Source organism: Gavialis gangeticus, unplaced genomic scaffold (assembly GCF_001723915.1).
Source record: "Gavialis gangeticus isolate Ggan-Ray unplaced genomic scaffold, GavGan_comp1, whole genome shotgun sequence".
NCBI lineage: Eukaryota > Metazoa > Chordata > Crocodylia > Gavialidae > Gavialis > Gavialis gangeticus.
In genome coordinates, this window is record NW_017728964.1 from 4,867,794 (window position 1) to 4,880,840 (window position 13,047).

At 45.2% G+C, this 13,047-nt stretch overlaps 1 protein-coding gene and 1 long non-coding RNA gene across 12 annotated transcripts in view; one reads left to right on the forward strand and one right to left on the reverse strand.

Moving 5' to 3' along the window:
- Nucleotides 1–5,677, forward strand: part of LOC109287311 — a 47,885-nt gene extending 42,208 nt beyond the window's left edge. Inside the window, exon 3 of the long non-coding RNA XR_002094827.1 lies at nt 4,395–5,677. This is a non-coding gene — a long non-coding RNA (uncharacterized LOC109287311). The remainder of the gene's footprint in view (nt 1–4,394) is intronic.
- Nucleotides 1–13,047, reverse strand: part of ARHGAP44 (Rho GTPase activating protein 44) — a 111,111-nt gene that overhangs the window by 33,856 nt on the left and 64,208 nt on the right. For all 11 annotated transcript variants that reach the window (XM_019502209.1, XM_019502205.1, XM_019502201.1 and 8 more), the window contains 5 exons: nt 11,562–11,689; nt 6,105–6,216; nt 2,977–3,058; nt 2,716–2,796; nt 177–290 (listed from right to left, as the gene is read on the reverse strand). In XM_019502209.1, the coding sequence (XP_019357754.1) occupies nt 177–290; nt 2,716–2,796; nt 2,977–3,058; nt 6,105–6,216; nt 11,562–11,689 (517 nt within the window). The remainder of the gene's footprint in view (nt 1–176; nt 291–2,715; nt 2,797–2,976; nt 3,059–6,104; nt 6,217–11,561; nt 11,690–13,047) is intronic.

Genomic DNA, 13,047 nt, shown 5'->3' on the forward strand with positions numbered 1-13,047 from the left:
GTAAAAGATATGAGCTGACATTTTCTGAAGGGTGCCCAAGTCTAACAAGGGATGCCTTAAGCCTAAAAAGGTTGAGAACCACTGATCTTCAAGAAACACGACTTGAGCTATAACAAACTCCCATCCACTGTTGTTTGGGCAGAGAGGGAGACCTGCACCACACACTCACCACTTACCCTTCTGCTTGAGGCCAGAGGAGATTGGGACCCAGCACTATTGCCACGTTGCTCGGTGTCATTTTGTTAGCGTCCTGGTACTCTGTTAGCTTTGCTAAAAATTTGATCAGGTATCTGGAAGAGACGATCAAGAGACAGGGGTAAGACTGGACAGGCACCTTAGCCTATGCTTGTAGGGCATAATCTCTGTAACTGCACCAGCCACTGAATGCTTCTTTCAGAAAAGAACAAAGTAAAACCACACACTACATGCCAGGTCCTCTCAGGGCTATAGTACCTTGGCCTCTATCACATCAGGTAGTTTACAGGTCAGGACTTGCAGTGAATGCCAGAAACTACCATGAACTCAACATATATTTCACTTGGACACTTACAAACCAATTCTAAGGGACCTTTTCAATCCTTCTGTGACTTGTCAAAAGCCACCCTACCCTCAAAGCCACCAAGGCTGCAATACAAGTGGAGATACAACCCAGATGTTCCACTCTCAGTCTTCCTCTCTAACCACCAGCCAAAGTTGCTTTCTGTAAGGTTGTAAGACATGCCTTTGCTTTAGGCTTCATGGACTACTCACAACATAGATTTATTTCCATTGCTAAGAACCTAAAGGTATAAGTATACAGACGGGTGAAAAATTATAACATTAAAAGGGGTTGTGGGTAGGTGGGGGAGAAAATTACCAAGCATCAAGCTAATCCACTAAAACTTTCTGTGTCTACTCCTACCCCATGGTAAACAGAAGCTTAGTCTGTTATTCAGCAATTGTTTCAGTGAGGGGTAAACTGTCTCGGTTTAGCTCCTATTTACTGTGTGATACAGCAGACATCAGGAATGGTTATACCAGATCAGTTGACATAAGATCATGCGTTGTAAATTCCTTCCCTTTTAGTTCGGTATAATCTCTCTGCTCTCCAGGATTCAGATCTAGTCCAGGATCTAAAGTGCTCTAGTACAAACCACACTCAATTGGAAATCCTACCCTACTGGGCAGTAACTGCTAAATCATGGAAGTCAATAAACCGACTCTCTGCAGACAGCAACCCTTTGGACCTGCCCTTCTCCCAACAGCCTGGGTGGCTGGTGGCTTGCAATATGCACCAAAAGTCAATAGATTTGGGCCCTCCTGGATCAACATTGTAGGAAATAGATTCCTGCATCTCTGTATGACACTGGATTCATGGAGAGGGAACTGCTCAATAACAAAGCATGGAATTCAGGATACAAGGCTGTCACCATTAGTCACTGTAGTTGGTAATAACAATAAGGCTGGGATTTTCAGTGAGGCTTAAAGAAATGAGGCAGCCAAATCTTCTTGAAGTTCAACTGGAGATGAACTAGTGCTCCTTTAAAAACCCCAGGTTCAGTATTTTATGGATTGAATGGACTTCTGTTTCTTTGGTGCAGGTGTCCCCAGTCCTGCTGCTCTAAAATTACATGGAGCAATACTAAAATCCCCCACATGGTATTAGCTCCATGGGCACTAAGCCAAGACCATGCAATGAAAAGGGGTATCTCAGAAAGTGCTCGGCAGCTCCAGTTCCATGGCCAGCATCAGGGAGTTGGCTGGACCTAGAAAGAGCTTTCGACCTCTGTAGTCTATCTGATCTCTCACACTCTCTTCTCCCTAGGGCAGAGACGGAAAAGTTGAGGTGGGAGGTAGGCAGGTCCTTACCCAACAATCTGTTTGCAGCCCTCCCATAGAAATGCACTTGGTGCTCTTTTACTATGGCTGAACTCAATGCACATGCAGCCTTCATGTTGTGCACAGAAGCTCCTGGGATCCACCCCACACTAAGAAGGGTTTTGAATGGACTGAGCTGAGAAATTAATTTAAACGAGCACAAAGTAGGGCTTAGCCAGAGACTCGGAGCCACATGCCAGAACAGAACCTCTGGAGACCAGCAAGACTCCCTGAATCAGTACTTGTTACGGGAGGTACCAAAAACCTTCCAACTTCAGTGGAGGCTCAGCAGCTTGTGGGATTGGGCCATGTATCACTAGCCATGCAGAAATCCAATTAGTATTAATGGGACTTCGACAGGGATTTGAGGACAAAAATACCCTCAAGTTCCTACTTACTTGTGGTCTACACAAGAGGACTCCACCACTTCAACTCAAACTGGTTTCTAACTCAATGTAGTTATAACTGCACAAAGACTGGTATGAATGTATGATGACCCTCATCTTGGCCAACATACCAGAAACTGGAATAAGGATGGTCGTCACCAGAAACAGCACTGCTAGTTTTAACTAGAGATCCACTGGGGGCTGCCCCCACACCCTCACCTGGCACAAAGGGAGGCATAGTTCACAGTAATGCTCTTCATTCAATTAAATTCAATTAAGCAAAATCACAATAAATATGGTTTACACTGAAATGTGATGTGCACACTTTTCAGCAGGGGCTCCAGGGGTTCAACAACATGCTTTAAAGTCATACTTCATGCCAAACTTGGCAACTGTGCATGGAGACATGGTCTAAGTGTCCCTGTTGCACATGCATGCACACACAAATGCATGTGCCCACCCATGCACTGACCTGATGTTGTTGTAGTTGGTCTTGGGCATTTTTTCACAGGCATTCCATAGGGCCTGCAGCCTCTTATCTTGGTCCTGGATGCTAGGAAGGGAAGAAGAGCATAGGATTAATTTGTCAGCTCATCACATGGCTGGACCATTAGTTTTGCTGAGTCCTTGACTATTCTCAAGAAATGGGACCTCAAATCTGAATACCCTGACAAATGGAACACCTTTGAAATTTGTACCTGAACGAACCCAGGAAGTCATATTGGGAACTCACTTGGAGGCTTGAATCCATTCTTCATAAAGTTCAAAGGTCATGAGAGGCTCTGGCAGCTCTCGGAGATAGGACTTCAGTGCTCCTAAAAAACAAAAGGTAACACTGGCCATTTAGGACCAAAATACGGCTTTCTGGGCAGAAACCGCAGGGGACTTGTGCTGCACCTGGGGTTGGATTCTAGCCCCTGCAGCAAAGCACAGAGGTCAGGGTCTAGGCTCTGTTTGCCTTAATGGCAGCTTCAGAGCAGCCTCACTATTGTTATTTCGACAATAACCCAAACTGCCCTAATTAGAATGCTAATAATTGTGACAAAAATCCAGGTTTTTATCATTCCTGCTGTCACAGTTACTTTCTCTTTTTCCTCTTTTGGGGCAGTGAGATTAGAATGAATCATTTTGACTCCTTTTTTCAACTACCTTACTCATAAATTTCTCAAAATGTGAATCCCAAATAGTCCATTAGTCCAACACCCATCTTAAAATATAATAATCTATGATCACAGCCATGCATACTTTCCACCTACATCTATCTGGTTTTTTTGTCACTTCTGTAACACCCCAACCTGCTCCCACAATAATTCATATCAGTAATATTCACAGAACAGCACTCAGTGTAACAGCAGTGTACCAACTGCTTACAGCCTGCTTCAGCTGCAGTTCCAAGACAACTTTGCCATTGGCTTTAATAGCAGCAAGATCAGACTCATTTCACTAGGGATCAATCCTGCAAAGCACTGAGCACCCTCTGCTGCCACTGACATTGCTACCAACTGAGGGTGTCCTCAGCATGTCCCAGGTAAAAGCTTGAAAGGGCAGGGAAACCATCTCTAATCCAGAAAGGAACAGCAGCTTAACATTACAGAGCATTCAACTGTCGCAGTACTCCTGGCATGTCACTATATAGCTCTTCAAAAGTTGCATGTGAGTTTTGGATGCCTATTTCCCATTAGAATTGACAGAAATTTAAAATCTAAATATTTTAACTGGTTGAAAAACTCAGACTCAAAATCCACAAGGGATACGGATACAAAGTGTTTTTTCTAAGCAAAACTGACGTTTGAAGAGCCCAGTAAGGTGAAGACTTTATTTGTCCAGCATTTTGCTTAGTCACAGAATCTGTAAGAACCAGTTTTGAAACTTGATGGTGTATGTGTGCACACGTGCAAGCATATAGCTGTATCTAGCCATTTATCCAATGCTCATCGCCCAATTTGCAGAATGCCTCATGGCTATCATAACAGTATTTACATTTCTTCAGCATCACCCATAACTTTTCTGAACAAAATAGATTTTGCATCTATCTGAGTACATTTAGAGTCTTTAAAATGCACCAGACAAATCCACTGGCTAACAACAGGGAAATTAATAAACATTATGAAACTACTGGAATCAAAATGACATTTTCTTTCTCTTTTGCAGCAAACAGAATTGTAGGCAAGCAAGGAAAACAAAGACAACATAACAGTTTGAGGAAACTGAAGATTGAGAAGTACTGCCTTTATTTGGCAAATCTGAAGCCAACTGGTACATGAGGGTGAAGCTCACGAACCGTTAAGTCGCGGCCCCTGGGGTCCTGTTCGGCTGCCACTGCCCCCAGTTTCTAGACTCCCCCTTCCCTCTCCAGCTGCTACTTCCTGCCTCCCCCCCACAGGGGGGCAAGGCAACAAAGTGAGCAGCTAAGGGAGCTGAGGATAAGTATGAGGCCATGCAAGGGAGACAGTGTCTGTGTGCTGCAACAGTGGTGGTGGGGTGCCCTCCAGGACATGTGCTGCACCTGGGTGGGGAGGGTCTGAATTGTGCTTGCCTGCCCATGTGCTATAGCAGGGGGTGGGGTGCCTAGTACAGCCGTGGCAGGAAAGGGTGCCCTCATGGCTGTACGGTGCAGTGGTGGGTGGGAGAAAATGCCTATGCAGCCCAATAACCTGTGGCTTGACTGGTAGCGTAACCCCTGCTGTTGTGCCCCCGGGGCTTAGAAGTTGTTCAGCCCTTGTATAACGTGTACATGAAATCAGTGTTTAAACAGAGGTCACATTTATTTCTGTACTAACTGCCAAATCCATTAGTGTTCCTATCCCACTTTAGGCCTAATATATCATTACGTAGCTTCTTCAGTGCTTGTTTGTCAGACACCCTATTGTTATATGTTGAGAGGCAATGGGCCAATTTTTCCATCACGCTGCAGGAAACCAGGATTAATTCCAGAATAGAGTTTTTCTAGATTTATATTACTGTGAGAACAGCATTGTTTTCAATTAAAGAACTAGATAATCATTTTACACAATGTACAGCTAGAGTTAAATTAGATATACATATATAATGAAGACTACCCAACTGTTCTATTTTTTCTCAATGCTAGAAATAAATGAGGAAAAGAGTTCAGATTCTCTCTCTCTTTTTTTGTCTTTAAATAGCTTTAATCAAGTGACTTGATCATTTGAAAAGCTATATAATGAAATGCCAAAAAAGGTCATTTTTGACTTTTTCCTATCAGGCAGAGCTATTAACCCTCATATGAGGTCCCTGCTGAAGGGTGCTTCCTTTTTCCTTGCTGTTTAGAAAATACAGCAGTGGATCTCAAGTTCACAGCTGCACAAGACAGTACTAAAAGTTGGGCGTGTTCTGGGAGGGAAATCATAGAAAAATGTCACAATTTCCAATTTTTTCCCCTGTTCTAGAATAGAGCTATAACAAAACAGTTTCAAAATTTCCTAAGAAACATAAATAAAAATAAATGTTGTAGGTCAATAAAAATATTTTTATCTTGGTAGACTGAAATGAGCCACTCTGGTTTCAGTTCTTTTATTTTATATTTATATACACCATCAAACACATTCAAATGAAACTGAAACAAAAATTAACACTGACACACAGAACCAGAATATTTCCATTTTTTTTTAAAGAACACTTTGGTCAAAAGCTGTATGTTGCTGAAAAATGTCCTTTGGATGAATCAGTATTTGCCAGTGTCCAGTGTACTGCTGGGAAATTCCCAACCAGCTCTCAACAAGAGGATTTCCCTGCTGCAGGGGCTTAGTTCATTAACAGTCCCTTGGATGGGAAGGGATCATATACAGAAATGCAAACTGCCATTACTGAAGGCTGGAGTGTCAGAGGGGAGATGCCCTTTACCTGCAATGGCATGCGGGTCAGCTGAATACTCTTGCACATCCACTACACAGCAGTCTAGAGCGGCTTTGAGTTTCTTTAACTTGGAGGCGGAGGGAGCCACCCTGAAGAGACCCTTAGGACAAGAGAAACAAGAGAGTTGTCAGGCCATGGAGAAACTCCTAACACCAAGGCAACAGCAAGACAAACATGGAGCCCCAATGGCCCAGACTGCAGCTTGACCTTAGTGTGAGCTGAAAATCCATCCTTGTGATTATAGTCTGAGTACTGCACACAGGATGAGGTTTATTAGAAAACTGTTGCCTGAGGAAATGTGGAAATTATTTCTTTTGAACTCATCTAACCTGGTCTCAGAACTTAAGTGCAGTTATAGATTTAGATACACAAACTGTTGCACATCAGCACCAATGGAGGGATGCCTTTTTAAGTCAGCTAGGGTCAAACCTTGGTTCCTACTGTTTACAATGTAGGGCGGGGTGGGCAATTATTTGGGCCTGCAGGCCACATAGGCAGTTCTGGGGAGCTGCTGCAGGCCGGTCAGTACCCCCCTCTACCCCTCCCTAGCAACAGCTTGGAGCCCATGCACCCTGTGGCTCCTCCCTGCCACTGCCAACAGCCCTGGCCCCGGCCCAACCCTGGCCTGTCCCATGCCCGCTCCAGATTCACCCCAGCTGAAGCACACCAGCCAGAAACCACGCACACAACCCAGACCCCGGCCTGTGCCTGGGCTGCCCTGCAGCTCCTCTCTGCCACCAGCGCCTCTGAGCCACCCAGCAGGGCAGTGGTGGTAGTGAAGAGGAGCCGCAGGGCAGTGCGGGCATGGGCTCTGGGTGGCTGCAGCAAGAGAGGCTTAGCAGTGATGCGGGGGAGGAGCCGCTCTGCTGCTGTGCCAAGCAGCAGCTTTTGCCCAGACGTTGCTGCTGCCACTGCTCGAGCAGGCGCAGGGCAGGCCCGGGTCAGCGCTGTGCACACAGGTTCCAGCTGGTTCGGAGCTGGTCCGCACCAGTGGGCCGAGTCTTGAGTGGCTGTGGGGCAGGCCAGGGTTGGAACTCTGCGTGTGGGTCCCTGCCAGTACCATGGGGCCGGTGCCAGCAGTGGTGACAGCTAGAAGGAGCTGCCACTGTCTAGGCTGCCTAGAAAGGCAGTCCAGCTGTGGAGCTGCCCCAGCCCCGCTGCATGCCCAGGGGGTGATAGGACATGCCACAGATTGGACAGCGCCAGGGCCAGGCAGAACTGAGGGACCTGCTGTGGGCAGGACAAAGTCCCTCCATGGGCCAGATCTGGCCCACGGGCCATATTTGCCCACCCCGATGTAGGGCAAAATTAGGCCAGGGCAGAGAGGAGGTCACTTGTTCTCTAGAAGTCTGTGCGTCCGGGGTATCTTCAGTCATGCTCGATTCATCTGCTGATATAAACCAAATTCTGTTCTTCCTAGCTTTGACAAGCAATGACCAGAATTAGACGTTTTTGCATTCTTCAATGTGCGTGCCTCAGAAAATGAGGGGACAGATTTAGGAATTATTAGGGCACAGCAGGATCATGGGAACATAGATCTAATTAGGTGAACAGTTAATCTCTGCTTTGTGAGTAGTCTAGGCTAGCTAAGAGGTTGAACCGAGGTTGAAGCATGAATGGCCCAGTTCATGATCCAAAATAAACCAATCAGTAGGTCTTACTAAAGCTACTGTTTTTTCCCCTCATTATTATTTGAACTGTAATTGCACTGAGAAACTTCAGTCATAGACTGATTGTGCTAAATGCTGTACAAACACAGAACCACAAGATGGTCCCAAAGAGCTTTCAGTCTGAGACGAGGGAAAACAGATGGACACGGCGGAAGCACAAGAAAACAAGGTCAACAAGCTAGGAACCAGCACTAATTGTTACCTAGGTTTTAATGGAGAGCACAGCAAAGAAGGGATTTGAAGGACCGTGAGGTGGCTTTGCAAAGGTCTGCAGGGACCTCCTTGCAAGGAGGGGGGCAATGTAGGGGAAAGCACAAAGGTTTGCTATTGGCAGGATCAGCTACAAAGATGAATTATCTAAATCAGCATAGAGGAGGAAGCAGCCCAAAGCTGTGACCCAAAATCAAACCAAACTGATCTGGAGATTCCAAGATGTCTCTCAATATTTTTTAAAGTCAGGTTTTCAATTTCTCAGCTGCTTTTCTTAATTCTGGCAGAGTCTGGAAAAGCAAAACTTCTGCTTCTTTTAACCTTTTCTCCAGTCGACCCAGCTCCCCCGCCCCCTCCCCCAAGAAAACAAATCAGAAGACAATTAGGAGCTGGTGGTCTGAGAAGATTTTCAGCCCAAATCTACAGATGAAAGAAGTGTAAATAATTCTGAGAGTCTACACTTGTTTCACCAAACCTATGAAGGTTGGTTTCTCCATCATCCGTTCAGTCCCTGCTTCTGGCTAATGATGAGGGACAGGAAACCTTCTAATATGTCTGTCTCTGAGAAAGGAATGTCGTAAAAAGGACACTGTGTGCGCAAATGAATCCAGTAGATTATGCTCCAATTCCTTGGGTCTTGAAATCATCTTTCCTGCTTTCCCACTCTTATTTCAAGGCAAACAAAAGGAAAAGGCACATTTGCCCATGTGGTTCTGAACAGCAATATACTTTCTATAGACAAGGAATTATCTGGGCCTCCAAAATGCTGATAAATAACTGAGACCAACTGTCCTAGGAAAAATATGGCACTGTTAGGAAAATCAGCTGACCAAAGGAAGATCAACAGACTCTAAATGCTGAAACCATAAGGGAGAGGTGGGAAGTGTCATCTAATCAGCCACTTGTGTTACAGGAACAGCCCTGTGGAACAGCTGAATGCTCACTTGCCCTATGAAAGGTGCTGCTCAGGACTGCAAGATGCTGAGCAAATAAAAGCTAAAATCTTATGCCCCTGGCACATGTTCATTTAATGGCACCAGAGGATCTGATCTGCAATCCCAACACATCCCAGTCACGCACTACATGGTCATGGCAGGAGTTGTGATTTTGGGATCAGATCCCAATCACACCATTAACTGCTTGCCAGTGTAGGGGAAGCAGGGGGCCAACAAGGATCCCAGGCTTCCCTGCACCAGCAAGCTGAAACCTGGGGCCTGCAGCTGGTGTGAACCAATGTGGTCCCAAGGCTGGGACCAACAATTAGCTGTCAATCCCAGTCCAAGGACTGCACAGGAGCCTGTTTAAGATGTCAGTGCAGTCCCGGAGCTGGGGCTAACAATTAGCTGGCAACTGCATGACAATTGCAAGGACCTCACCACATCTCAAACTGGCTCTGGTGAGGTTCTGGGGCTGGGATGATCAGCGATGGTTGATCTCAGCCCTGGGACCTCACTGGAGCCAATCTGAGATGCTGGTGTGGTCACAGTCCCAGACCCAGTGCACTGGGATGTCAGAAAACCTAATTTGCTGCCCAACTGCACATGCAACTTTTTAAGGTCCCAACACACTGGGATCAGGGAGAGGTTCCCTGTTCTTGGGATCCCCATGTGCCAGGGATGTCAAAACACCAGGTGTGCAGCTGGGCTGCACATGCTTTTTAAAGACCCTGGTACACTGGGACCCTGAGATCAGCAAAGTGCTCACCTATCCCAGGGTCCTCATGGTGGGGATGTGTCAAGCCCCTCGCTCCACAGCTCTCTGGGAGCACCAGGGCAAGGCAGTCAGCCTGCTAGGTTTCAGCGAGCCCTGTGATTCATCATGATCAGACGCCAGAATGTACCTTGTTTCTCAGCCCCAACCAGAGCTGTGGAGCAAGGGCAGCAAATGCCGTGCTGGATTGCAGGAATCCAGCACCTCAGCCCAGCTAATGAGCTCCCCTCAACTTGGCACCTTGAAAACTGCAGAGTGCAGGGCTGCACCACACAACTGTCATCCTGCAAACATGGAGAAGCTGTCAACCAAGCCCTGCTATGCACCCTGCATCAGGGCACGTGGCAAGGCTACCTTGCCACACATTCAATTTAAGACATACTAGAAATGAACCACAAAAATTTTACACGTATTTTGTGGAATATTTTTGTGGTTGATTTCCTATTTTGTTGCATCACTAATTGCCTGAATGTGTGGCAGGGTTACTATTTATGGCGTGATTAACAAATTAGGTATGTCTTATTGCAATGTCTGCCAGGGGCTTAAACACAGTGGAATTAATTTGTTCCTGCTGTAGATCAAATGCTCATATGATCATCTCCTGCTGGAGATGAACTTGTGCAAGAGAATAACTTTGAATTAAGCCGCTTAACCACGTGTACTCTCTGAGGCATTTACATCACAATGCATTGGGCCTGCTTAGTTCATGAGAGTTGCATATCTAAGTTTGGCCTGGTTTTGGCTGTTCTGAAAATGCAGAATTTACTTTCCTATCTTCCTTGCTCTCTACCCAAGTGGGAAAAAGCAAGAGATCTGAGACTTGAGACCTGCCTTTGCTCTCTCTTATACCAGTATCTCCCCACTGATTTTAGTGGAAATGTTCCTGATTTACACATACACATGCACGCTGTCTTAGATGAGGTGGTTCTAATTTTTTGGTGGCCACGTATTTCTTAAGTTTGTAAAATTGTTGTATATTCCTATGACTCTGTGTAAAGGATAATAAAAAGTAGCACTGCAGGTCATTACAACCACACAGCAACTTCTCCAACAACCTAAAATATATAAAAAGGGTGAAGAGCTTTTCTCCCTTGCCACAAAAGACAGGACATGAAGCAATGGCTTTACACTACAACAAAGCAGATTTAAATTAAAACTTAGGAAAAATGTTGGAATGGTAAGACAATGGAACAAGCAGGGGAATCTCTTTCATTAGAGGTTTCTAAAGAGAGCCAGGATAAGCATTTGCATGGGATGTTTTAGGAATAACGTGTCCTGCATTTGTACATGGGACTGGACTAGGTGACTATTCTATACTATAGAGCTATTTTCATATTTTCTTTTTCTTCTTTTCCTCTGTATATACTTCCCTTTTTCCTTCTTCTGCTTCTAGAACTTTGCCACATTACTCGCAAGGTTACATGTGCCACAGGTTACAAAATACTATGATCACAACCCGATCTCCAAAGACGTTTATTTAATGATTCAGAAGGCTGCAATCTTTAATCTTATAGTTAAACTAAAGGCTGCAAATAGGAACAGAGGGAGAAGAGCAGGGGCTTGATTCAAAATCTTGGAAACCTAACCCGTGACTTTTGAATGTTTTAGTTGGCCTGAAATTCTGGAAACACTAGGAAGAATGAGTAGAGAAATAAAGGGGGGTACTTTTCATAGATCTTAATGCCAAAAGGGATGATTATTATTCTTGTACCATAATGACTGCTCTGACTTAACCTATGTTCAGGCATGTATTAGTGTTTGTCTTGGGAGAGTTGGAGGGAAAAAAAAAGGATTAAAGTATTTGTTTTGGAATAAAATAGTCCAGCTGGGAGGGGAGGCGGGTCCCCGTACTCACCTCCTCCTGCATGCCACACTCAAGCAGCATGGTCACACATGCCTCAATGGGGAAGGCGATTTCCCTCCCACTGACTGCCAGATGCTCCTCCAAGGGCTTCCCAAAGGAGGGCTTCTCAATCCAAGCTTCTGTTATATGGATTCAAAGCAGAGAGAGGGAGAGTTAGAGGAATTAATGGCTGATTAGGGAGAGCTTGCTCACTGGCTGGTGTAGCTATACTGGTTCCCTTCCCTGACCCCACAGTCTACAGCAGTCAAGTATCCACAGATACTGAGCTATCTTGGCATAGGGAGGTTTCTGATGTGAGCATCCCTATCCCCATGCAGACCAGGTCCCATCTGTATGAGTAGGATGGGGGACTACGCATGTCTTGGATGCCTTCATATCTATATGTGATTCTGGAGCACGATACCCCCCCAACTCCTTGAGGGGCCCTCATGTTGAAGCTCAGCCTTCTCCCAGCATTGCCCCATGGCCACCTGGAGGCAGGTTAGTGAGGCAACCCCTATCCATCCCCTGCTCTTGGCAGTTGACCATTCTGCCTCTGCACAACATTGAGTCCCTGCCAAAGGTGAGGGTCCAAACTCAGAGCTTCATAAAGCATCTATTTATAACATTGCTGTTACTTCTCCTCAGAGTATATAGCCTAATGATTCCCAACGTTTGTAATTCATGGCACCCCTTGTTAGACTCGAGGCATTGTTTGGAAAATGCCCCCTAGTCTTTTTCACTCATTTATTGAGTGTGAAAAAATAACAGAGCAATTACACTGTTGCAAAGAGCACGGAAAGAGGTAAGAACGTTTCTGATGGTATGAATTCTATTTGAAATCTTTGGGTTTCTCTTGTGCATCATGTTTCGGTGTTTGCATACCTAACAGTTATACAGCACCCTCAAAAGTTCCTTATGGCACCCTGGTTGGGAATCACTAGTACGGTCACTGAGACAAGGGTGTTTGAATACTTGTTTGTGAACTTAGTGGACAGAAACTGCTGGGCCAGGAGGATCCATACCCTTAGTAGCACTGGTAAGCCTTGTCCCAGGTTCCCTGCATACCTCTGTTAAAGCTAATCCTGTCTTGAGCTTCTCCTTCTAACATGGCCTGCCATTTTGTCTACTAGATTCATGATGCACTTTGGATGGCACCCACCTCTGACTCAATTCACTAATGATCTGAGATACTACTTTTTCTCATGCCTCTGTAGACAAAAGGCTTATATTGGAATAAACCCTCCCAGCATTCCCAGGGATGGAAATCTCCCAAGGCTGCCACAAGGCATTGCAAGGAATTTACAAGAACACAAGAATGAAACTAAAGTTAAAGTAAAACAATTAAAAAGATCAAAATCAAAACACAACATTCCCGAAACATCTGAACAAAACCATTCCCTGGATTTGAAAAGATTTTTGGTTTGCAAACATTTTCAGGATTTTGACATTTTTGGCCCAGTTTAAGGGAGGGTTTCTTTTTTTTTTTTTTTTTTTT